Here is a 26,534-nt window from a genome sequence, read left to right on the forward strand (position 1 = left end):
TCTCAGTGCAGTTTTACCAGCTGTCAGTCACTCTGGCAAAGAAAAGTGCATCTCAGGGCTACAAGGGAGGGAGGGAGTGACAGCATGTAAGTTGATTTAAAAGAAACCATCAGCAGCGCTGGAATGCTCCTAAGTAAACTACACGTCCAGAAGCACCAGCAAGCTCTTTGAAAGCTACTTGGTGACCTGAAAGCGCCAGAGGCAGAGGAGCAGGTGTGCCGAGGACAGTTCCCACCAGCGGCACCTGGGAAGGGGGTGAAAAATCACTGCTGGGGAGCTCAGGTTCTCTGGCTCTGCAGTCACTTTGAGGACTGGGCTCTGCTTTGGCGGCGCCCCTGCTAAGCAGCAGGCTAATTATTGCCTGTCATGGGTGCTCTGCCTAGTGGTTTGGCAGCTACACCAAATCCAAACAAGGCAAGAGTCAAACCGGTAAAATACTGTGAATGGTGGTTAGGGCTGCAGGAAGGTTTGCCCAAGACATCGCTGAGCACGATGCAAAAGGGCAATGCTGGTTACTTCAGAAGTCACAAAGACCAGGACAGGGTGGCAGCAAAAAGGACCATTCCCTTATCCCCAGCTTCCTCCTGTGAACACGCAGCAGTGCTGGGTTGCTAAGAAGGGGAGCTTTGGATCCTGTAGATTTTAGCAGGAGGGGATGCCAGCTGTCAGCCAGGCCATCTCCCTCCCTCTGGAGGAGATGGTGGCCCAGGAAGGTACAGACATGTACTGGGCTCCCACAGAAAGTTGATAGCAGGGCCCAGACTCGGTTCTAGCAGCACCCTTTCCGCTGTGTCGTACTATCAGAGCCGAGCTTATCCATGAGTGCGGGTGACATCTGCGACACAGGAAAGCAGTACTGAACCTGGTTCCTCATTGGAGCCTGAGGCTCTGCTGCCGCTGAGCCTCAGGCTCCCGATTCAAGACAAAGGGCTTGAGATGGATAGACTTCCAGGCTCCTTCCAGAACTGACAGCTCTCTTGCCATGAAAGGGCACCTGGGGACAGAGAGCGATGGGCCCCAGCAGAGGCTCACCCTCCGGGGGCATGTGCACCCACAGCAGCCTGCCCACCGGGAGACCTGCATGACATCCTGAGGGGCCCAGTGTGTCAGTGCCTGTGACTCATGGAGTTGAGCTCTTAAGGCTCAACTTCTGGATCCACCAGATGTTCTAAGGTCACAGTGGAATGTGGACGATGGTCAGTTCAGAGAAAATCAAATTTTTAAAAAGAGAGACAGGGAAACACCTTCACTCCTTTGAAGCTCTCACACCTGAGTTCCTGGCCCGTGCCGGTCACTCAGCCGAGCAGGTTTCAGTAAATGGTTCCTGAATGAACGGGTTCACTTACTGGACACCCAGGGAAAGAGCCACGAGGTGCGGTGGAGCACAGAGATCATGAGGTGCGGTCTCTGCCCTCGTGGGGCTCGAAGAGGATTGTCATTAGGCTGTGTTACAAATCCAAGAAAGAGCCAGGGGGCCAAGAGGAGGAGGGGATTAATCTTGGCCATGGTTTGGTGTAGGAAAGACCCTGGGACCCAGGTGGCACTTGGTATGGACGATGAGTTGGACTCAGTCAGAAGTAGTTTTGTGGGGACTTCCCTGGTGGCGCAGTGGTTAAGAATCCGCCTGCCAATGCAGGGGACACGGGTTCAAGCCCTGGTCCGGGAAGATCCCACATGCCGCGGAGCAACTAAGCCCGTGCGCCACAACTACTGAAGCCCACGCGCCTAGAGCCCGTGCTCTGCAACAAGAGAAGCCATCACAATGAGAAGCCCGCGCACCACAATGAAGAGTAGCCCCCGCTCGCAGCAACTAGAGAAAGCCCGCGCGCAGCAATGAAGACCCAACACAGCCAAAAAAATAAATTAATTAATTTTTTCTAAAAAAAGTAGTTTTGTAGGGTGAGGAGTGTTCTGGGCGGAGGGAACAGGAAAAGAAACGTGGGTGGTTGGGCACGTGTGACCCAGGGGACTATCAGGGTCGCAGTGTGCTGGTCTGAGAGGGCTGCGTCTTGCTCCCAAGTTAAGGTTCGTGTTGGAATCCGGGATGTGCGGTTATTCTGCCTCCCGGGGTGGGGGTTGATGTGGTGGAGGAAGGCCTGGCAGCCTTCTGCACAAAGTGGTCGGGCACCGTCTGCCTGCCGAGCACGGAGGCCAGAGCCCCACGCCGGACAGGAATGCAGGCTGTGGACACAGACACTGGGCCCAGTGTGGAGGGGAAGCATTGTTCCCCATCCTCAAAGCCACTCGGAGGCCCTGGGTCAGAGGCAGAGTCCCCAGGGTTCAAACCTGGATGCAGACCTCTGCCTGCAGGAGGCCAGAACCTCTGTGTTGGGGACTGACGCCCTGTCCCACTGGGATGGTGAGCTTTCCCGCCGGCCGCTTTGCCGGGCAGAGCACTGGCTTCAGGACTTACCCTCTCTGGCCTCAAGCCCCAATCTGCAGAGGACCCGTGCCGTTCTGGGCTGTGGGTCTGTACAGAAACCCTTTCCTGGGAGCTGGGATGCCAGCGGCTCTTTCCCCATTTCCAAGCCTCCGCGCTCGTGTCCGTGCTTCTCTGTTCACCTCAGATAACTTCTCGGCTCAACCTCCACCCTGCTGGGCTGCGCTCCGCAGATGGAGCAATCGTTCTCTTCCCCAGGGCCCACGTGTGAGGTGAGGGGTGTGAGCTGAAGTGAGGAAATGCTTTCCCCTATTGCTGAAGTGAGGAATGGGGCCTCAGGTCTCTGGTAGGGGCTGAGGGGGGATTCCGAAGGAGTCTGCACTCCTCTCTCTCAGCCTGTTTTCCTCCTTTGTGAACAGGAGATGGTGACTGTCCCCACTGCCTCCCTCCCAGAGCAGCTGTGTGGCTCAGGGGAGAGAATTCACGGAAAGGAGCTTTTTTTTTAAACATCTTTATTGGAGTATAATTGCTTTACAATGGTGTGTTAGTTTCTGCTTTATAACAAAGTGAATCAGTTATACATATACATATGTTCCCATATCTCTTCCCTCTTGCGTCTCCCTCCCTCCCACCCTCCCTATCCCACCCCTCTAGGTTTGATTAGTGTAAACGTTATGTAGGCCTAAGGCAGTGATTCTCAGTCCCGGCTCTGGCTCTGTATTAGAATCACCAGGAGAGTTTAAGGGAAAAAAATCAACGCTGTCCCTAACGCAGAGATCCTGATTTCATGGGTCAGTGGTGGGGCTTAGGCCAATATGAATTCTCCAAGTGATCCTCGTACTCAGTGTGGGTCTAAGAGATTCTAAACTCTCTCTGGAAGTGAAGGGGGTCCAGAATCCTTCTTCCTTCCTCTCCTCTCACGCTGACCATGTAATGTCGAGGCGGGGAGGAGGCTGTGGGTGGCCCTTTCTCTCTGGCAGCTTCCTGGAACCGTGCCCAGGTCATGCCACCACCACGACCTCAGCTGGCTGCAGGGTGGCAGCGTGGAAATTGCGTGTGGTCAGGCCGCACCGGCTCCCAGTCTGGGCTCGGGCCAGGCTCTGCCTAAGCAAGTGATATTTGGCAAGTGACATCACCCGACTGGACTTTCAAATCGCTCATCTGTGAAATGAGAATGACAACATAGAAGGGTTTGTAACTATGAAAGGACACATGCGGACACATGCTCACACATGCTTAGCAGTGTCTGCACATCTGAGGCCCTCAGTGGCAGCCCATGAGAAAGCTCAAACCCTCCTCTATCCTGTGTTGCTGGTGCCATTATGTGTGGGATCCTAAGGCATTTGTATCCCCCTGCCAGAGGCCCAGGTCCTAGTGACGGGCACACATGGGATCCCAACAAAAACCCTACAAGGAAGGATGTTTGGTTTCACTGTCCCCTTCTACAGAGGTGCTGAGACCTTGCTCAAGGCTGCTCGGACCACCGGTTCAGGGCTCATTCATCCCGGGATCCTCACCAGCCCCTCAATCAGCCACCCAGGGAACCCCCATTTCCCCACGACCTGGGTGCCAAGAAATTGTACCACCCATGCTGCACAGGGATTGAAAATGTCTGAATGTGGGGGAAAGATGAAGGGAAGCAGCACAGGCTAGAGAGAGAGAAAGAAGAGAGGGCTGGAGCGAGTGGGGACCCTGCCAGGAGCTGGAAACATCTGGGTGCCTGGGGCTGAGGCGGGTGTTGGGAATGACTCACAGCCCACCAGTGACCAAGATCTAAGACCTGGTTTCTGAGCCAAGCTCTGCCTCTAAACTACCCTGTGACCTCAGCAGATGGCTTCCCCTTCCAATGCCTCAGCTTTCTTACCTGTCATATGGGAATATTGGATCACATCACTGTTTTTCAAGCTGCCAGTTGTCACCCATTAGCAAGTTGTGAAATCAGTTTAGTAGATTGTGATCAGCAAATTTAAAAAAACAAAAACAGAAAATATCAGTGCATTGTACATAGTAAGGGTTAGTATTGTTTTGTGAAACTTTACGTCAATTATAGACCCATGTGTGTAAACAATGTACAAAATGTATTTCTGTATCAATGAAGTCTCTAACAAAAAGCTTGAAGACACTTGGCTAGATGATTTTTAATATATCTCTCAGCCCTAATTAACTCTAGAAATCTGTAAGATTAAAAATAATCTTAGTCTAGAGAAGAGAACTAAGGAATAGGGTCTGGGCAGGCGGGGAAGATGCAGCCCCTGGAGTATCATTATGTGATGGGCACCTGCCAGCAGCTCTCTGTGGTCCTCCCGGGAACAGCAGGTGAAAACCCTAGTCCCACACCTGCAACCAAGTCCTCCTCCCCACCTGCTGCAGGTGACTCGATTACAGAGCCCAGCTGATAAGGATGGAGACAGTTGCCTAGTGAGCCCGCTTTCACAATCTGGAATCTGTTCTGTGCTTCTCATGTTACCCCTGCCAAAGGTGGACCACAGAACAAGGGGAGGTTACATTATCAGGTATATGTAATTAGGTTTAGCTGTGAATGACAGTGAACCCCAAATAACAATGGCTTATGGCTTAGAGAAATAAACAAGACAGAAGTTTACTTCTTCCTTACACAATAGGTCTGGAGGTAGGCCGTTCTGGTGGAGAGGGCAGCTGCACAATCCCCAGGGGCCTGGGCTCTGTGCAGGTCCCCACTCTGATGTCCTGAGGGCATGTGTGGTCTAGAGTTGAGTCTACATCACACCCACACCCTGGGCAGCAGGTGGAAGAAGATGGAAGTAAGCAGGCTAAGGGCATTTGCCAACTGTTTTGAAAAAGAGGTTTCCTCAGAAGGATTGAAAACAGGTATTCAAACAAATACTTGCAAATGGATGTTCATAGCAGCACTATTTACAAGAGCCCAAAGGTAGAAACAACCCAAATGTCCCTCAACTGATGAATGGATGAACAAAATACAGTATATAAACATAGTGGAATATTATTCAGCCATAAGGAAGGAATGAGCTACTGATAAATGCTACCACATGGATGAACCTTGAAAACATTATGCTAAGTGAAAAACCAGACTCAAAGACTACATACATGTGTGACTCGATTGATATGAAATGACCAAAATGGGCAAATCCAGGGGAACAGAAAGTAGATTAATGGTTGCCAGGGACTGCAGTTAGGGGGGGATGGGGAGTGACTGCAGATGAGTGGGGAATATATTTGGGGTTGATGAAAAATTCCTGAAACTAGACAGTGGTGATGGTTGCACAACATTGTGAATGTACTAAATGCCACCAAACTGTATGCTTTAAATGGTTAAAATGGTGAATTTCACCTCAATTTTTTAAAAAAAGAGGTTTCCTAGAAGTTAATACACATCACTATACCTACAAGTCATTGCCCAGAACTCATTCACATGACCCCCAGCTGCAGGGGAGCCTGGCCATTAACATGGGGGATTTTATTACCAAGAAAGAAGGAGCAAGTGAATACTGGGGTAGACATTTGTCAGTTGCTACCACATTAGTGGTGCTGGTGGCACTGATATTCTCAGGATAAAGAAGTTGGGGAAATTGCCCCCGGCCTGATGGTAGAGTTAAGCAGTGACTCAAGGAGGTGGTGTGGGATTGTGAGACGGGCCCTGGATGAGAGTTCAGAAACATCCCACTGTGGGCAAACCACCTCCTGGGCCTCCACATCCTCACAGCCAGAATAAGGGTATGGGGAGATGCTCGGTCTCCAAGGTTTCTCCCTCTGATGTTTTTGAGAGTCTGTGTTGATGAGTCAATTGTAAGGACGAAGCCACACTCCTTTCATCCCTGCCCTTCATCCAGGCAGGTGTAAAAAACAGCTCTGAGGCTCATAAACATCCATGAAGTTGTAAACTCAAGAAGAAACTTGGATGGTTGTGCACCTCCCCTACCCCCTGCCCTATCCTTTCTAGAACACTCTGGCTGTGATTAGTGCTACGCCAAAGGGTGGTGGGTGGGAGAACAAAGGCCCTGGATAATCCACAGACAGGATCATCAGATCCTTGATTTGGGGCTGGCAGAAACGATCCTAGGGCTCACAAGTGGGGCGGTGACCGAGGGGGGCAGGAACCACCTGGGGGCTTTGTGAGCGTGCACTCAACATGCCGTCCCCCTCGGGATGCAGGGATGCTCCTCTTCTACTCACCTCCCATGTAGAATGCCCTTTGGAACACATTTCCCCTTCCAGGGGCTCACTCTCTCCTCTGTGTCAGGATGCAAATGCCAGAAGGGAGGACAATGCACAGTGAGGGCTCCTCACCACCTGGGTGACTTCTCAACTGAAGGTCCTGCCAGGGTCCCCTTCCCAGGTGGAGAACCGGGGACCATGGCAACAGGGAAGGTCAGTAAGACCTGGGTTCAGAATCCTGGCTCTGCCAATCATTAGGTATATGACCTCGAATAAGGTATCAGTTTCTTTCTTTTTCTTTTTAGTTGAAGTATGCTTGATCTACAATGTTGTGTTAGTTTCAGGTATACAGCAAAGTGATTCGGTTATATATATATATATATATATATATATATATATATATATATATATATATATATATTCTTTTCCATTATAGGTTATTACAAGATATTGAATATAGTTACCTGTGCTATACAGTAGGACCTTGTTGTTTATCTATTTTATATATAGTAGTGTGTATCTGCTAATCCCCCCCTCAGTTTCCAGTTTCTGTAAGATTTCATCGATGACAGGTGTAAGGTGCTCTGTGTACTGTTTTTGGGGGGTTTTTTAGCAATATAAAAGGTAAATATTTATTCAGAACAAAACTTTAAACAATCGATTTTACATTCTAAGCCACAAGGAAATAGCAAAACATAAAGGAAAGACAAAAACTAAAAGAAAAGCAGTGTACTGTCTTTTCTACTTTAACCTGATAACACTTAGACCCAATGCCCTCTAGCTTGGCTTATTTTGCAAGTACATTTTAGAGTTAACCGCTCCCTTGGAATTCCGTTTTTCTCCTGAGAGTCCGGAGGTTGCAGATGAGCTCCAGTCAGCTGCTTCTCTGGGGACGCTAGCTATTGAGGCTAAGATGCAAATGTAAACCTTTCTTTACTCAGGAGCACCTCTATTTCTCACTGGTGGCAATGAACGGGGAAGGGGAAGGCCACAAAGGAGCAGGGCCACTTTAATCCAGATATGGTACCCCAGGGGGCAATGAGTACACCCTGGATTATGTTCCTTTGTCCCTTCCGTATCTCCCAAGTATTCTGAAGCTCCTGCCAAATCTTCTGCTTCCTTCCCCAGATGATTTGTTAGCATTCCTCTGGGCTCATTATTCTGGAAAGAGCAGACTTTCTGGGCCCTCAAGCGTTGAGGAAAATGTTGTGAGGTGTGAGAGGTAGTGGAATGAGCACCGGGCTTGGGGTCAGGGAACTCTACTCTAGGCTAGCTCTGGCACCAGACAGCTATGTGATTTTGACCCAGTCATTTAACCTCTCTGGTCCTGTTTCATCTGTTGGAAAACCAGCAGATTGGTCTAAACCAATTTTTAGGTCCTTTCCAGCAGGAAAATTCCAGATTCGATTCCATGATTCTGTGAAGAATGGCTTCTGAGCCACTGAAAGCACTGTCACAAAGTCCATGCATTTTAATGCCATAAGAGAGGCCCTTGGCTACCATTCAGAGCCTATTGACTCAGGTTACATACACTTCTAACAACACTGGTTTCACAAATTCTCAGACCACAGAGATTAGAAGCAGCAAATTAAAAGGGGACGGGATGAGCTTCAAAAGATAGACACCCTGACAGAATCCAGGGCCAACAATGTTCTCAATTCAACAAACACTGATCTCCTTCAAAAACGATAAAAAATGGTTTAAAAAAAAGGTTTGGCACTTAAGAGGGGTAAGCTGGCTCTGTGTTCACCCTGGCAGGCAGGCGGGTGTTCAGTGCCCGGCCACGCCAGTTAGCTGAGCTGCCACGGAATTGTGCACTGCTTTGGGACACTGGGCAAAGGCGTGTCCTCGCTTGCCACAGAGGTTACACACGATGCCCTTCCGGCAGTAAGAGCTCAGGTGTCCCTCCTCCCCGCACCTGAAGGGGTGCTCTGTGTGCTGTTAACAGCAGTTGACACATAGGAGACTGATGACAAATGTGTCATGCTCTTCCTCACCCTCCAGCTCAGAGAAGCCTTGCATGTCCCACGAGCACCCATGAAGGAGCAAGACTCCTTCATGCCGGGGCTCATGCTGGGAGAGGCAGAGATGACCATCTCAGTCACCCCAGGACCTCACCTAGTGCGTGCAAAGTGCCCTTCGTCTCCTTTCGGTGTCTCTGCAGCCAAGGCACCCTGGAGCTCAGTCTTCTTCATCATTTTGCCTGCAGACAAGCCACTGTGTTCTGGCATGAAAGGGAGACATCTCTACTATTTTTTTGATAGTTAGAATCGTTTTATTTTTCAGGACTTAAGCAAACCTATGTAAACTGGCTGTGTGTACTTTTGCATGTTGATTCATCTTTTTTTCATACAAATCCTTTTTTAAGTTGAAGTGTAGTTGATTTACAATATTATATTAGTTTCATGTATATAGCATAGTGATTCAATATTTTTATAGATTATGCTCCATTTAAAGTTACTATAAAATATTGGCTATATTTCCTGTGCTGTACAGTCTATGCTTGGAATGTATTCATTTTACACGTAGTACTTTGTACCTCTTAATCCCCTAACTCTTTCTTGTCCCCCCCACCTCCGACTGGTAACCATAGTTTGTTCCCTCTATCTGTAAATCTGTTTCTGTTTTGTTATATTCATTCGTTTCATTTTTTATTTTAGATTCCACACATAAGTGATAATATACAGTATTTGTCTTCTTCTATCTGACTTATTTCACTAAACATAATACCCTTCAGGTCCATCCATGTTTGTTGCAAATGGCAGAATTTCATCCTTTTTTACGGCTGAGTAGTATTCTATTGTATATACGTACCACATCTTCTTTATTTATTCATCTGTTGACGAACATTTAGGTTGCTTCCATATCTTTTTATTGTAAATAATGCTGCTGTGAATATTGGGGTTCATGTATCTTTTTGAGTTAGTATTTTTGTATTCTTTAAATATACACCCAAGAGTGGAATTGCTGGATCATATGGTAACTCTGTTTTTGGTTTTTGAGGAACCTCCGTACTGTTCTCCATAGTGGCTGCAACAATTTACATTCCAAACCAACAGTGTAGGAGGGTTCCCTTTCCTCCACGTCCTTGCCAACTCTTGTTACTTGTGGAGACGCCTCCGTTATTGGCACAAGTATAGCAAACAGTGCATAACCCTTGGCACTGCAAAGAAGGAGGTGGGCCTGTTGGGGGGAAGGCAGAAGCTGGCTATAGATGGGAATCCCTGCCACCGCTCTTTCCTAACCCCTGTGCTTGACTGAGGGCTGTCTGGGGACATAATTGCTGCTCTCAAAGAGTCCATGGTCAAGAATAATAAGCTTCTCCTGGGGAGAAGGCACATATCCTTTAGGGTTTGGGAACGGAGAAGAATCTCCGGGGAGGCTTGTGTGACCTCAGACCACACATTTCTACATCTTTTTTATTTATTTTTTTTTAACTTTGGGTTTATTTATTTATTTATTTATGGCTGTGTTGGGTCTTCGTTTCTGTGCGAGGGCTTTCTCTAGTTGCGGCAAGTGGGGGCCACTCTTCATCGCGGTGCGCGGGCCTCTCATTATCACGGCCTCTCTTGTTGTGGAGCACAGGCTCCAGAGGCGCAGGCTCAGTAATTGTGGCTCACGGGCCTAGTTGCTCCGCGGCATGTGGGATCTTCCCAGACCAGGGCTCAAACCCGTGTCCCCTGCATTGGCAGGCAGATTCTCAACCACTGCACCACCAGGGAAGCCCAGACCACACATTTCTAAGAGCTCTTCTTTTTTCTGAAACGAGACAGTGAGTAAAGCTCTACCGAATCCCATGCACAGAAAGCAGTGAGCACAGTTCATAAGAGGCAGGGGTTTAAAAGGTGGGGACATTGCCCTAAAGAGTCCTAGCTTTTAGCAAACCAGCTCTCTGCAAGTCATGTAGAGCTTGATGTTTGCCAGAGGGTGCCTGAGATCTGAGCTGTTGCCATTCAATGTCTACGTACAGGAGCATTCATCTTCTTCTGTCCCACCTTCCCTCCCTTTGCCTTGCCCTTCATTCAATAGATATTTTTGATTGCATGAATGTTTTAGTTTCCCTGAGTAAGAAAAACTTAATTTATTCTTTCAATAACCATTTGTTCGATGAATGAATGAACAAGTGGACATTTGAATGAATGAATCTTTAGTACTCCAAGTGGAGGTGAGATCACCTCCTGAGCCCTGCTTCAGCAGCAGCCTTTGGCTCATCACCCCAGAGTCTGCATCCCACTCAAGAGAGTGTCTCTTACGAGCCTCTGCCCATCTCCGGAGTTGCTTGGATGGGAGCCCCCAGCCCCAGGCCCACCCTGGAGCCACGCCCTCCCCGCCTCCCCTTTCTCCTCTGTGCAAAGCCTCTGCTCTAGCCAAATGAGACACCTGATCTCCTGGGCCTCTCTGCCTGTTGTCTGGAATGCACCTGTCAGAATTCTCTCTTCCTTCAAGGCCCAGCATTTTCAATGAATTTTTTCTGATACCTATAACTGAAAGTGATTCTTACCTACAACTCCTAGACACTTTTCTGGGGCAGATTGGATTTACCTCATTCCACCACTCATTCTGACATGTTGTCTTATGCACTCCTGAAGCTCTTTGAGGATTCAAACCACTTTTCATACATTTTTCACACCCCAACATTGTGCCTTACATAGTGTCCTATAAATAATATGTATTCTCTATATGTTTATTGAACGAATACCCCATATACACCTTTCCTTATAGACTAAATTTAGAGCTCTAGTCATGATGGTCATTGCATGACATTAGTTTTATGTTTGTTTGTTCATTTATTCCCTCAGTTGTTTGTCTAACTGTCCTAATACAGTAAAGCAATGTGCTAGGCATCAGAATATAAAGTTCAAGAAGGCACATTCTGATGAACACAGACAGACACCTATAAACAAGAGTTGTGCCTGGTGCTGGGATGGGCTAAACCACTCCCATCATAGCCATGGCCACATCATAAAGACAGAGACCACTTTCATTTGCAGAAGAATGGTTGGTGAACATCTCAAATGTAACTCAAAGGAATTAAATATCTCAAAAGGTTTAAATCGGCTAAACTCCTCACATCTCCTGGAATCTTTCTTCTCTGAAACCCTTCTCAGCTTAGCTCCCTCACCTGCACAACCACCTGAGAAGTTTGGGGGTGGATTTTGAGGTGTTAGTCCTCAGGGTCTTATCCAGGGATCTCATGGCCTTAGACCACTCTTGCCAGTGAGCATTTGAAAGACCTTCCAGGCCAGTGATTGCCCAATCTCCAGCCTCGAAATGCTTGTCAGGGTTACACTATCCTCCTCAGCATCAGATGCCCAGGCCAACACCGAGGTGTTGCACATATAAAGTACAGATGACACAGCTAAACTTTTGCTGGGTGTTGGAGTGATAGAAGACACTTGGTATCTGGGAAGACACAAAGGAAAAAGCAAGGAAGCCAAACCAGGGTGGTGGATTCGAGAGAAGTAGCCTCCTCCCAGTTCTACGTGAGCCCCCATCCACAAAGGAAGGAGGATAAAGTGGACAGAATTGGTTACTCAGTTCTCCTGGCTGGTTGGGTGAAGCTACTTCTTTGAGGGCTGAGTGACAGTTGGCCAGGTGGAGAGGGAAGTGGGACTAGTGTGTGCAGAGCTTCAGCAGCCTGAAAAGGCAGATGGGAATAGGTTGTAAAGTGCTTGCTATGCTTGCATTTTAATGTGATTCTTTCTAGAAGATTCTTCCCCAGCGAGCCCTGTCCAAAAGCAGTCTCTTTGGTAACTTACACCTTTTCCCCCACACCACCATCCCTTGCCTCTGAGGATCTCAAGTCTTCTTTTCTGTCTCGCGGCTTTAGAACTCCAGAGTGTCAACTGGCAGACAACCGACAATGGGCAGGCACATCACACAGACAAGTTCTTCAGCCAGGAGCTTATCGTGAGGAGAGGCCAACTCTTCTACATGTCAGTGACCTTATACCGAAGTCTCAGCCATAGAGATGTGACATTCACAGCTTCCACAGGTACCTGCTCCCTGCTCCCCCAGCCAACACACATCTGAGTAGACCTTGGGGCTGTGCATCCAAGGGATGGTGGTGGTGGTGGCCCCGGGCTTTAGCCCAGCTCTACCATTGACTTGGTGTGACCTTGAGCAAGTTTCTGCCTGTCTCCGAGTCTGAGGGTCACAGTCTTCACATCAAGAGGGATTTGGCCCACGTGGTCTCTCCAGCTGCTTCCAGCGCCATAACACAATGCTTCATTGTATGATGTCTCCCAAAGGGCCCCGGCAGTTATATTGGAATTTGGTTTCTCCCCACAGTCTGGCCAACACTACTTGGTTTCCATTGTCCTATGCCTTCTTTTACAGGGCCTTACCCCTCAGAGTCGACCAAGACAAAGGCTGTGTTTCCACTCTCCGACAAGATAAGTGGCACTGGCTGGGGTGCACAACTTATGTACAACAAGAACAATGTTCTGAGCATCTCCATCCTCAGTCCTGCCAATGCACCCATAGGAAGGTACACGCTGAGCATTCATATCTCCTCCGAGGGCAATTACTCCACTCTGAAACTTGGAACATTCATACTGCTCTTTAACCCCTGGTTGCAAGGTAGGCACCTAGCCACACACACTCCCAGCCATCAGCTAAGCGATGCCCATGGAAAGGAGATGGGGGGAATGATTTTCATGGGCTCAGGTTTGATTAGGGAAAGTTTGTGGAATATGGAAACAACACAGAAGCTAGAAGTCAGAAGCCAGGGGTTTGAGTCCAGCTTTGCCATTTAACCAGCTTTGTGTGTCTGGCAGTCAATCTACCCTTCTAAGCATCAAATTCCTCACCATTAAATGGACGTCCTGCTATTTCCGGAGCTATTGCAGGGATCTCATGAGCTTTTGAAAACCGTATAGTATGGTGTAATGACCACAGCACAATTCTGCAGCATGGAGATAGCTTGTGCCTGAAGAAGCAAGTGTTTCATTCCCAGGGGTCTCATTTTCAGATTCTCAGGTCATCCCAGCTTCTTTTTCAAGCTCATAGTTCCCATAATGTGAGGTGGAAGCATTATAGCCCAAGGTTTCACTCCTCAGTGGAGGTTGGGTGAAGGGTTGCAGGTGGGGCTTGCTCCAGCCCCCAGGATGGTACTCAGGACTGAGAGGAGGACTGGTCTCTATAGTCCTCTCTATAACCCCTAATATCTGCTTTTTGTGTCAAACAGCCGATAGTGTCTTTATGAGCAACCATGATGAGAGAGAGGAGTATGTTCAGGAAGATTCTGGCATCATCTTCGTGGGAAGAACAAGTTACATTAGCACGATTGGCTGGAACTATGGACAGGTAAAAAGATCATAAAGCCTGGTGGTAATGTCCCTATCATACCCAAGAAGCTCAGCCGCTGGCCCCACAGATAGGCGGAAGTTCCCAAATCTGTCCATTCGCCTGCCTTCTGTTCATTCATCCATTCAGAAGGCATTTACTGATGACCTACTATGTGCCAGGTCCCAAGCTGCACACTATGGATACAGGAGATGGATAAGACATATTTCCTGTCTTTGAGGAGGTCACAATCTAGTGGGAAAAACAGACACATAACTAAATTGATGCAATGAAGTGTTATTAGTACCATGATGCACAAATGAGGATAAGGCCCAGTAGAGACACTTGGGACAATAATGTAGTTTCTGTTATTCATTTTAGGTAAGAATGTGATGAAGCTTCCTTGGTGTGTGCATTCGACCTTTCAAAGGTCCTTCATTAGTATGACATCTGAGTCCACAGAGTTCCCAGGTTTGCTCAGCCTAAAAAACATCCAGGGATTCCCTCCACCTTTTCTTTTTTCCAGTAGACAAATGAAGACATTACAATGAAGTGCCTTGGGTGAGGTACCTTGCATGTCCAGCAGGGGGTGGACAGGTGCATTCTCTGCCATGTCCAGACCCCATTCTGTAGTCAGCCAGAGCACATCTGCCATATATTTTATATGTTGAGTTTTATATGTTGGGTTCTGTGTTAAATTTCATTCAAAAAAAAAGTGGGGTGGGGTGGGTAATGGCATAAGGTGCACCCGGGGGTGGAAGGGAAGATATTTTGAAGGGCGAGATCTGGGTGAGCCTCTCTTAGAGAAGAACTTTTGATCAGAAACCTGAAGGAGGCAAAGGAGCCAGATAGATCTCTTGGGGAAGAGAGCTGGAGGTAGAAGGAACTGCACATGCAAAGACCCTAAGGCAAGAAAGAGCTTGGCCTTCTCCATTTGAGAAGCAATGACAAAAATAAGTCTGATTTTGTGAAAATGGCTTCAAATTCCAATTTTATGAGACATTTTATCTTTTTAATCAGTTCCCCCAAAGTCTGAGTAATATGCTCAAGATCAATGTCAGATCTAGATGGAAACTTTGAGATGAGCTCAGTCTGATCCCCTGTTATAAAGATGGACAAATTGAGGCCCAGACAGGCCAAGTGATTGCTCTCAAGTTCATAACAGCGAGGGAGTGCCATTAACTATAGGGGCCTCAGTGCAAGGCCTTGTGTATAGCAAGAGCTCTGGATGAGTTTGCAGGGTTAAAGCCCAAGTTGGGTGGTTGTTCCTCAGATTCTCTCAGCTCGGGAGGCTGCAGAGTGGAAGGATCTGGGCAGAGCCCATGGTTCTTACCAGTGTAGCCCCCATGCCTTCAATAAGCCGATACTACTTGTCATTTCTTTCATCGTAACATATGGTCCCATTTTGAACAGTTTGAAGAAGGCATTCTGAACATTTGCCTCTCTCTGCTGGATAATAGTCTGAATTTTCGCCGTGACCCTGTTAATGATGTGGCCCGCAGAGACGACCCCCAGTATATTGGCCGGGTGCTGAGTGCAATGGTGAGTGATGAGAAAACCATAATAACTAGTTATTCCTGTATATCAAACCCAGCTGTGGGTTAGGCACAACCACTTATAGCGTTGGTTGACATCTCACAAAATATAGTTGTGGCTGTTACCATCCCCATTTCGCACACATGGAGCCTCTACATTAGAGAACATTCCTGAGACACACAGTGAGTGAGTGGCAAAGGCAGAACTGGACTGCCTGGCTCCAAAGCCCTTTCCACTGTATTGCGAGGCCTTCCTCCAATGACGAAGGATTTGATCTTTGGGTGTCTGCCAGGACCAGGAGGAGGCAAAGCTGAGAATTTGCTCCATCCCTGGGGCTCCTGGGAAAGGGGGTAAGCTCCTGAGTGAGCCTGAAACGTTAACCTCCTTTGCTCCGACTCATCCCATCCTCAGCACAGAGGGCTCGAGTGCCAGCGGGGAGGGCAGAGGCCAACACAGTCATTGTCTTGACGGGGAAACTGATGCCAGGGCGCTGAAGTGACTCACTCACAGCCTCAGCCTGTGAGTCTGGCCAGAACAAGGCCTCCAACTGCCCGCACAGGGCCTCCTACACTTGCCCAGTCCCTCCACGTGAGAAACCTGTCCCCACCTCCCCAGACACATGCCCACACGCACTCAGATGCACACATAAGCTGGATGCTGGAGGAACGCACTGCTCTGTAGTCAGTGAGCAGAGAGCACCTCCATCAGAAAGTATCCAAACAAGGGATAGCCTGCTCAAAAGTTACAAAGTAAAAAGCTAAAAGTCAGAGAGTTCTTGAACTTTAACCCTCTGAAACTAAATGATTACTCAGAAGTGTCTTTAACTTTTTTTTTTGATTAACGGACTAGGCATTTCAAGTCAATTTTGAGTTGGGAGAATATCCAAGCTAACAAGCTAGTTACACGGTTAGAAATTTGAATGACCTTCTGACTGCATGATAGATATCGGGGGTCATCAGACAGCACTTCTTAACCCAAACTTCGCAGGACAGCTGTGGGGAGGCCCAGGCAATGTGGAGGCGCTGAGGAAATGGTGGGAACCAAGGCAGCCGGGAAGAGTGCAGAGAGGGAGTGGGGCCTGGGCCAAACCTCGAAAACCAAGTGGCCCAGGAGGGGGTGGATTAAAGCCAACGCCAAGGTCGAGGGAAGCTGGATTCAGGCAATTTAGGAAGCTGAGCCTCCTCAGCTCAGGAGAGGGTAGGGGAGGCAGCTGGCTCCAGTAGTTGCTGACTCACCCCTGCCCTCCAGACAAACCACTTGATCTCAGAGCTGGGTGCCTCAGCGATACCTCCCCACTCTCTCTCCAGCCCTCCTGGTTGGGCTGGGCCACGAGCTAATTATGGCCTGTGTGGGGCTTTGAAACCTCGGCTTTCAGTCAGAGATGACCCTGCTGATTACCACTTTGGAGGCTGGTGCACCTGTGACTCAGGAGATGGGGCTGGGCCGCGCAGTCTTCCATCTTGAAGGAGCCCCATCTGGCCCCATCCTGCTATTCCAGCCCAGACCGTCCTGGAGGGGGTGTGGAGCTCACCCACCACATGGAGGAGCGGTGGAAGGCTGGGTCAGCCTGTCCTGGGCAAGGATCCTTCTGTTTCCAGACTGTTCATCCTCATAGGCCTTGCCCTTGTGGCCCCCACAGAGAGAGGGAGCCATTCTCATTGTAAGGTTGGGATAAATGCTAGTCAAAGCTTCATAAACTCTGAAAACTTGGCCGCTGGAAGACAGCTGAGGGAGTACTTGTTTCTAACGTTCCCTGTGTTGGAAGGTGAAGAATGAAGGCCCAGAGAGGTGAATCGACTCGCCCGCAAGCAGTCACCCAGCTGACAAGCAGCCAGGCTGGGCTTGCAACTCGGGTTTCTTCTTCCTCTTTTTTTTTAAATTTTTTACTGGAGTAGGGTTGCTTTACAATGTTATGTTAGTTTCTGCTGTACAGCAAAGTGAATCAGTTATACGTATACATATATCCTCTCTTTTTTAGATTTCCTTCCCATTTAGGTCACCACAGAGCATTGAGTAGAGCTCCCTGTGCTATACAGTAGGTTCTCATTAGTTATCTATTTTATTTTACTTTATTTAAAAAAAAATTTTTAATTGGGGTATAGTTGTTTTACAGTGTTGTGTTAGTTTCTACTGTACAGCAAAATGGAGTTCCCTATGCTATACAGCAGGTTCTTATTAGTTATCTGTTTTATACATAGTAGTGTATATATGTCAATCCCAATCTCCCAATTCATCCCACCACCCCCTTTCCCCCCTTGGTAACCATACATTTGTCCTCTACATCTGTGTCTCTATTTCTGCTTTGCAAATAAGTTCATCTGTACCATTTTTCTAGATTGCACATATAAGCGATAATATACGACATTTGTTTCTCTCTCAGGTTTCTCCTTTTTTCATTCTCTTTTAACTTTTTATCATGGAAAAGTTCAGACTTTCACAAAAGTAGAGGAAAAAGTAAAATGAACTCTTACGTACCCATCACTGGCTTCAGCCATTACCCACTCAAGGCCAGTCTTGTTTCCTCTCTGTCCCTTCCTCCACAGATTGTTTGATAAATCCCAGACATTATAACATTTCATCCCTAAATATTTCAATATGAGTCTATAAAAGACTCAGACTAAGAAACTCAGATCTTTTGATTGCTAGTCCAGTGCTCTTTTCATACTGCATCGTGGTTGTGTTACTTATACAAGGATCATGCCTTAAGTTGAGGGAATGAATGAATGAATGAATGAATGAATGAAAAGCAACAGTCCATCTTTATTCTTTCCAAGAAGAAGTTAGTTGCTAAAGTTCTAAAATGATCTTTTTAGAAGACCAGGACACCAAAAGAGAGCTTCAAACCATGGGCTTCCAAGTCAGGCAGCAGCAGCACCCCATGAGTTCTGGCCAGAAATTGCCAGCAGGCTGATTTTCTGCCCCTCCCTCGCCACTGACAAGCCACGGAGCCTCAGTTTTCCCTGTGAGCTGCGAATGATATGTGAATTAGGGGCAAACATGGCCTGTTAAGGAAAGCACTTTTAAATTCATATACCACTCGATACCCTTAGGGGGATCATTATCCCAATTATCATCCAAATCACCCAGAAAGACAGAAAATCCACTTGAAGGAGGCTCCCTGGCTTCCTTCCTTTTCTCCTTATCTTGTCCCCTGAACTCTGCATGTCACTCTCTGTGCTGATTTCTTTGGGGTTTTTTTCCTGCCCAGATCAATAACAATGATGACTATGGTGTGGTTGCTGGGAACTGGAGTGGTAACTACACAGGTGGCCAGGACCCAAGGAACTGGAATGGCAGCGTGGAGATCCTCAAGAAGTGGCAAATTTCTGGCTTCAGGCCAGTCCGATACGGCCAGTGCTGGGTCTTCGCTGGGACCCTCAACACAGGTATTCTGGGTGTGATGTGCCTTTCCTCGGTGGGCAGCAGTGGGGTACCCCAAGGTACCATCTCCACTGCACCCCGAGTCCTCAGACTGCCCTTGACTTGCAGCGCTGCGGTGTTTGGGGATTCCCTCCCGAGTTATCACCAACTTCAACTCAGCTCATGACACAGACCAAAACCTCAGCGTGGATGTGTACTATGACCCCAGAGGATGGCCCATGGACAAAGGCAGTGACAGCATATGGTGAGTGTCTGGCCCTTTCTGAGCACCACATCTGAGCAGCTTCTCCCCAGCTCTCCCCAGCTCCTGGGACCCAGCTCCAAACAGGAGTTGGGAGGCAAGTACCATGTCAACATATGGTTTAGAGTGGGAATGCTATCACGTCTTGGCCTTTTGGCTAAGATCAAGTGTAAAATGAAAATGCTGAATCTAGCAAGAATCTAGCAAGACCCGAAACAGCTCTTCTCAGAGTTCTGAAAATTCTGATGGTCTACTTTATCTCGCCGCCAGATGAAGGCTGTTATACCAGTGAAAGATATGATTCCTGGGCTCTTCCCTGAATTTGTAGTGCCCACTAGACCCTATGCTACTTTAGAAGATAAACACTGAAACTATTGATTTTCTAGTAATAAATATAGATTTATGTCACTTCAGGCAACCCATATGACTTTTGGGTTTTCTTAGAGAAAAGCGACACATTTTCTCTTATGCATATATACTTTCTGTGTATCTTGGTTGATAGAACAAAATGTTAGCTTATTCTGGATTCCAACTGAAAAAAAAGAAGCTTTATATGTAACTGGGCATATATATTTCTAACCATAAATATGCTATGTGCACACGTATCTATCCACACACATATGTATGTAATATATAATAGATGCCAACTGGAAGTAAGTTATCTAAAACTTATAGACATATATTCATAACTTTGTATAGCTGCATATATACATAAAATGGGTATTGTTACAGCTATTTAGGATTATACCATATGCCAAGTTATTACCAGATGGCAACTGAAAATAATTATGTCTATATCTGTATATACACACAGATATCTATGTGTCTATGTATATAAAGTACTACATGCATGTCAATAATCCATTGTTTGAATCCATTTCAAAGGCTATACACACACATAATCCCTCACATGCATATACTTGTCTAGATAACCTGATAACAGATGCCATCTTATTTCCAGATGTTCAATTCTGAAATGGTCTATAAAAAAATTCTTTATTATTTATTATTCCCAGAATAAGTAGATCCAACTTTACTGAAATGTACTCAGGGTAACTAATAAAGTCAAAGGAATATTAAAATTAACAGAAAAAGCTTTTAAAACAAATAAACAACACCCCACACCAATAATGGCACTGAGTAGTGTAAGCATCCCCTCCCCTCTGAAGGGAGGGAGGAGTATGAATTCACTCAAGGTCACATGGATTCTAGGGTTTAATGGGGAAGAGAAAGCTTATTTCAGATGTTCTTTCTTAATCTGCCCATACACAACGTTTCCCTCTAGTGGCACGGCTACTTACAGAGAGGTTTTTTTCCCCAGCTTCTCATAAATGAAGGTCTTTTCTTCTCCCTGTTTTTTTCTTTTGTTACTGTGTCCAAAATCCCACTATAACCTGTTCTGATCCTTGGGACAATGCCATTCCTGACTTTGGTTTCCTTCACAAAAGGAGATGCTTGGTTCAACAAATGACTGATTTGGGGAAGGGGAGGTCCCCTTTGGCGTAACCCTTCTGTGATCAGCCTGCACACTAGCAACTGCAGGGAGACCAGAATGCTTAAGGCTCAGTCCCTCCACTGAGAGCACATCTGGTGCTGCTAGGAGATAAGGAGTGGGGAGGCCATGAGTAGAAGCTATTTAGCAACGTGGGATGGCGTGGGGTATGCCAGGTGCATGATTCAGACAGTAAGCACTGTGGGAATTCAGGGAGGGAGCCATCAAGGAAGACTTCCTGGGAACAAGAAGGTGGGGCCTTTAAGCTGAATTTGTAATTAGCCCTGAGATCTCTTGGTTCCTAGTTCATGCTACCACTCCACATTAGCTTCATAATTCATTCCAAATATAATCTCCTTGGGGCAAGTCTGGGCCTGTGGAGACATTCCAGGGTGTCGCCACTGTCATTTCTGTTGGCCTCATTGCAGGGTGTTGGGCCCTAAAGCTGTGATTTTTCCTGGGAGTCTCATCCCCCCTCATCAGAACCCTCCTCAGAAAGCAGTGAGAGCTGTGAGTCCCTCCCCTTCCTCCTCCCTACCAGCTGTGGGTGGGGAACCAGCACTGGGTGGTGTGCGGACAGGGAGTCCTGAACCCTAGTTCCAGCCCCACTACCATCTGGCTCTAGAACTTGTGAAAGCCACTTCATGTTTCTGGTCCCCAATTTCCCCAGCAGTGAAATATAAAGGTTGGCCTGAAACTAGATGTTCACTTAAGTCTCTTTAATTTTTTATTCTCTGAAGCTTCAGCTTGCCCCACTTTTTATGTAAGATCTACCCCTCCCAAGGGAGCTATCACATCCCTTCAACATGGTTCCCACCAGGGGGTAGTGGGGGAGCTATCCCACGAGTCATTTTCTGCATAGAGTGGAATTACTAACCTATTATTAAAAGGACAGTTTGGGTTTGAACAGAAATCCTTCCAACTGAATCTTTGTATGTTGCAAATGTTAAAAGATTTTAGAACCTTGTCCAGATTTGCTTAAAGTAATAGAATGTAAGGATCAAGTGAGGTTAAGCATCTAAAAGTGCTTAATAATAATAACAGCAGCAACTAATAATTTGCTGAGCAATTGTTGTGTTCCAGGTAATGTTCTGAGTGCTTGCATGTACTCTTCAGAAACAATGAAGTAGGTACTATTATGAACACCCCATTTTACAGCTGAGGAACCTGAGACACAGAGTCATTCACCCAAGGGCAGGTAACTAGAAAATGGTGGAGCTGGGATTCGAACCCAAACTATGAAGCACCAGAGAGATGTCAAAGAATGATATCACTATTCCTGACTGATGTTTGAGGATTCTGACCACTTACTTTGAGATTTTCCAGAAAAGGAGTGGCTGGACACCAACCAGGTGGCAAAGCTGGGTTCTTAGTTTCACACTTAGGCAGCAAATGCAACTTTTCTATGATACTAGATGCTGTCTCAGGAGCTCAGTGGGGAGAAACAACTTGCCCAAAGTCAAACTGAAATAGCATCCAAGTTGGAGGTGGACCTAGGTGTCTGTCAACAGGACTCTCCCCAGTCAAAGAACATTAGAGCTGGAAGGGATCTTAGAGAGAGACCTACTCATTTCATAAATGAGAAAACAGAGGCCCAGGGAGAAGCACCGGTAAACAGCTGGAGACATTCGGATGCTCTAAATAAGTGTTTAACTTTACATAAATTCCTTAACTTTTCTGTACCTCAGTTTCCCATCTGTAAAATGAAGGGCCAGGTCGGGGACCTCAACAATTTCTTCTAGATCTTTCTTTGAATCACATTACAGCATCCAGTGGGGTCCATTTTCTTCTAAGCCATTCTGCTCATGACAGTGGTTGGACTTAAAAGGCACGAGGCTCTGGAGTTTTCACTTCTTCGGAGTCAGGACACTCTGGGGGAAGCTTCTTTAATATGGTTCCCTTCTACGCCACTGTAAAGGAGGTTTCTGAGACCTGCAACCAAATGATTTGGAACAGTTCGGCCAAGGTTATCTTTATCTTGACATTTCTGGCTCGTTTTCTTATTTCATTCAACTTGATTCCCCGGTTTCTCGAGTCACAGACTTGACTCTATTTGTAGCCTTTTGTAGAGCTCCGAGGTGGAAGGCAGATGGAGATTTCCCAGCCCTGTGGTCAGGGAGGTGGAGTCGGTCAGTTCTGGAGAAGAACTGTCAGAACCCATACCCCCCACTCGAGCCCTGGCTCCTAATGCATCTCTCCATGGCCACCAGCCTCCACTAATACTTAGCTAGTCCCCAACGTACCTGGAGCAGCTTGCTCAGACCCACAGCAAGGAAACCAAGGCTGCAAGAGTGTCCAGGTTCCAGAACAACTCAATTCAGTGAGCATGATGTAAGTACTGCATGCCAGACCCTGCACTGGGCACAGGGCACCAAGAGGAGTGAGATACAGGAATCTCGCTAGAGGAGTTCCTAGCTGCATGAGAAGCTGGGTGATTACGGAGCAGATGTCAAATAACTGAATCATGCAAGATGCAGAGATAGCACAGAGGTAAGGTTGGCACCCTCTGAGTATGTTAGGAAAAGATTTTCTGAAGGAGGTGGTATCTGAACTGCATTTGGAAGGACAAATAGGCAGAATGGGTAGGGATTTGGGTCACTTTCTAGAGAGGGTCTCCTGACCCCATGAATTCAGAGGTAAGCATAACTCAGTTGCTGTCTCTAGGGGCAGTGGTTTATAAACTTCAAAGGTCGCATTAGAACTGATTTGAGTGGAGGGAGCTGGGAGGGGCGGGAATCTGCATCTTTTTAAATAAATGCTTCAGTCTGTCCTTTTCTTAAACTCCTACTCCTGAAACACTCGAGACAGGAGCAGAGTCCAAGGTTGGGAGGTGGGAAAGAACGTGGCACACAACCAGAAACAAACCTGATGGTGCATTTGAAAGGCACATACATCCCAAGTAACTGTGAGCAAAGTGCTGGCTTTCAAATGATGGAGGGACCAGGATGAACTTGTTATCTGCTTTGTCTTAAATTCCTGCCTTGCATTTAAGTATTCAAACATAGCTACTTACCAATCTATGTTAACCAACCCGCCCTTATCTAGAGCTCTCTGCCAGGAATGAGATGAATGTGAAACGTGGTGTTCTCCCTGTTTCCTCATCCTCTCTTTCTCCTTTCACCCTTCTAGGGTCATCTTCCCACACTCCTGCTTTCTCCTGGGTGACTTCTAACCGATCTTAAGGACCTATTCAAAAAGGCATTTTGTGGGGCTGCCTGGAGATAATTTTTATGATGACTTTTTTTTCACAATTATAGGAAATCTCAGAAATATGTAAAGAAGTAAAAATCATCTGTAATCCTATTGTTCACATACTTTAAATATTTGATAGTTTTCTATCCAATCTTTTCTTTATTCGTTGTTGTTTTTATAGAATTGGGATCATACATTTTACAAAGGCATGGGTAAAAGACGGCGCATATGATAGACACAACCTACTTTTCCCCACACCTGGAAACCAACTACTTCATAGTCTTAAATCATGTGTTTTTGACTAAACATGATATTATGAACATTTTCACAATGTCATTAAATAATCTTCAAAAAATAAGATTTTAAAAGTATCATATTCCATTGAATGGTTAAACCATTATCTCTTTTCCTGCTATAGACTATCTCCTATTCCCTATGTTACCTATCCCCTTTTTTTCCTACTGTAAATAACACAGTAACGAGCATTGTTATATGTAAATCTTGAGCACATCTGTGATTAGTCCCTTAAGAAAGATTCCTAGTAATGGTATATCCTGGGTTAAAGGGAATGGACATTTTAAAAGCATCTAGTGCTGTAGCCTTCCAGAAATTTTGTAATGACCTATGTTTCTTTACAGTAGTGAGAGTATGTGCTCTTCCCACTCATATCATTGGTTGGTATTATTTATCATTATCTGTTTGTTTACCCCTTATGACCTTATTCCTTCTGTCTTGTTTTGGAGCTGACTTTTTAGCTCTCCCCTTGTTCTCTGAAGGATGTAGCAGGGTCACAGTGCACCTGATAAGTACTTAGGGAGCACTTCTAACTCCTTCTGACAACTGTATAGTGTAGAACTCCCAGTGTGGTCCCCATAGGAAGTCTTGCAGGTTTCATTTTACAACACGCAAAACAAAAACAATCTTTTCCTGATTATAAAACAATAAAAGAATAAATTAGTGAGAGTAATAGTAATATAGCTACCCAAAGAAAAACACTAACAACATTTTGAGATAGATCCTTCCAGACATTTCATTCTGTTTATGTGCATTGAGTGTTAATTACCCAAATGGGACCAAGTTAACAGTCTATTTTATAATTTTTAATATCTTTCTTGTCAATAAATTAAAATTTAGAGGGCCAGTATAGTTTAGTAGTTAAAAGCATGGACCCTGCAGCCCTCTGCCTGTGTTAAAATCCCACTCTGCCTATTTACTCACTTTGAGACCTTGAACAAGTCACTTAACTTCTTCTCTGTGTCTCAGTTTCTAGAACTGTCAAAAGGAGATAATAATTATTCCTATTTTATATGAGCATTGTGAAGATTAAATGAGTTGATATATAAGACAGTTAAAAAACTTAATAATTTTCTGTGTTGACACAACTGTATTAGCTATTAGTGTTTATATAATATACATATTTTTAAATATCTATTTTGTAATTATAGAATTACAGAAGTAATAAGTAATTTTCATTATAGAATATGAAAACATTACAGAAATAAATAACGTACAACTTAGTTCACATGCACCAAAATCTGTCCATGAGCACAATATATACACCAAACCATTATTTAAACTGTGGTTATCTAAGATAATAGAATTATGGGGGACTAACTTTCACTGCTTTTTTTTTTTTTTTTTTTTACTGCTTTTTTAATGTATAATTTTCTAAATCAAAATAGTTTCATCATATTAGTATATATTTTTATAAGCTTATACATATACATATACACACTATTTTATAATTTGTTTTTCTTACTTGGTCATACAATTTAGACATCTTCCATGTCAGTGCTAGATTGATTTTCCTCATTCTTTTGGACCACTGCACGATATTCTCCTGCACGGCTGTGCCACAATTTATCTGACCAATTCCTTATTGATAAATTTTTCCTCCATTATTTTTGCTATTACAAATAATGCTTCAGTGAACATCTTTCCATGTTCATCTATGTGCACTAATGTGAGGGTTTTTATAGGAGAAATTCCTAGAAGTGGAACTACTGGCTCAGTGAGTATATAGATTTTTAAAGGTATTTCAAACTCATTGCCAAATTGCCCTTCACAAATGTCATACCAATTTAAACTCCCACCAGCAGTGTATAACACTGCTTGTTTTCCCACACAATGATGAGTATCACACAACAATGTGTATCATCCTATGCTTTCATCTTTGTCAGTCTAATAAGTGTAATGGTATTTCTTTGTCATTTTAATTTTCTTTTAATGGTGGTGAAGTTAAAACTATTTTCATATGTTCAGTGATCATTTGTATTGCTTATGAAAATTGCCTGCTCATTGTCGATTATTGGCATGTTTGACTTCCTTTTTTGTGTCTTTTTTTTTAACATCTTTATTGGAGTATAATTGCTTTACAATGGTGTCTTAGTTTCTGCTTTATAACAAAGTGAATCAACTATACATGTACATATATGCCCATATCTCCTCCCTCTTGCGTCTCCCTCCCACCCTCCCTATCCCACCCCTCCAGGTGGTCTTTTGTGTCTTATTGATTTGTAAGTACTTTATAATATTCATTATAGTAAATCTCTGTCTAGTATACATGTTGCATATATTTTCCCTGCTTAATTGATTTTTTTTCAACCTTTTTTTCTCTCTTCTTCAAATTGGATAATTTCTACTGATCTGTCTTCAAGTTTACTGACTCTTTCCTCTGTTTTCTCTATTCTGCTAGTAAGCCATCCATTGAATTATTTAATTTCAGATGTTGGTTTTTTTCCCAGTTCAAATTTTCCATTTGCTTCTTTTTTTCATATTTTTTATTTTGCTGCTAAGAGGCCCCCTCTTTTCATTTGTTATGATCATATTTTCCTTTATTACACTGAGAATAGTTATCATAACAGCTTTAAAGT

The 26,534-nt window shown here is 45.4% G+C and overlaps 1 protein-coding gene across 1 annotated transcript in view; it reads left to right on the forward strand.

The window, feature by feature from the left end:
* The first annotated feature begins 655 nt into the window (after positions 1 to 655).
* Positions 656 to 26,534, forward strand: part of TGM3 (transglutaminase 3) — a 39,872-nt gene continuing 13,993 nt past the window's right edge. The window contains exons 1-8 of the mRNA XM_068524749.1: positions 656 to 713; positions 2,026 to 2,257; positions 12,328 to 12,527; positions 12,872 to 13,114; positions 13,722 to 13,840; positions 15,233 to 15,361; positions 18,564 to 18,741; positions 18,845 to 18,980. Coding sequence (XP_068380850.1) covers positions 656 to 713; positions 2,026 to 2,257; positions 12,328 to 12,527; positions 12,872 to 13,114; positions 13,722 to 13,840; positions 15,233 to 15,361; positions 18,564 to 18,741; positions 18,845 to 18,980 — 1,295 coding nt within the window. The remainder of the gene's footprint in view (positions 714 to 2,025; positions 2,258 to 12,327; positions 12,528 to 12,871; positions 13,115 to 13,721; positions 13,841 to 15,232; positions 15,362 to 18,563; positions 18,742 to 18,844; positions 18,981 to 26,534) is intronic.

This window comes from Eschrichtius robustus, chromosome 16, assembly GCF_028021215.1.
Source record: "Eschrichtius robustus isolate mEscRob2 chromosome 16, mEscRob2.pri, whole genome shotgun sequence".
In the NCBI taxonomy this organism is placed as follows: Eukaryota; Metazoa; Chordata; class Mammalia; order Artiodactyla; family Eschrichtiidae; genus Eschrichtius; species Eschrichtius robustus.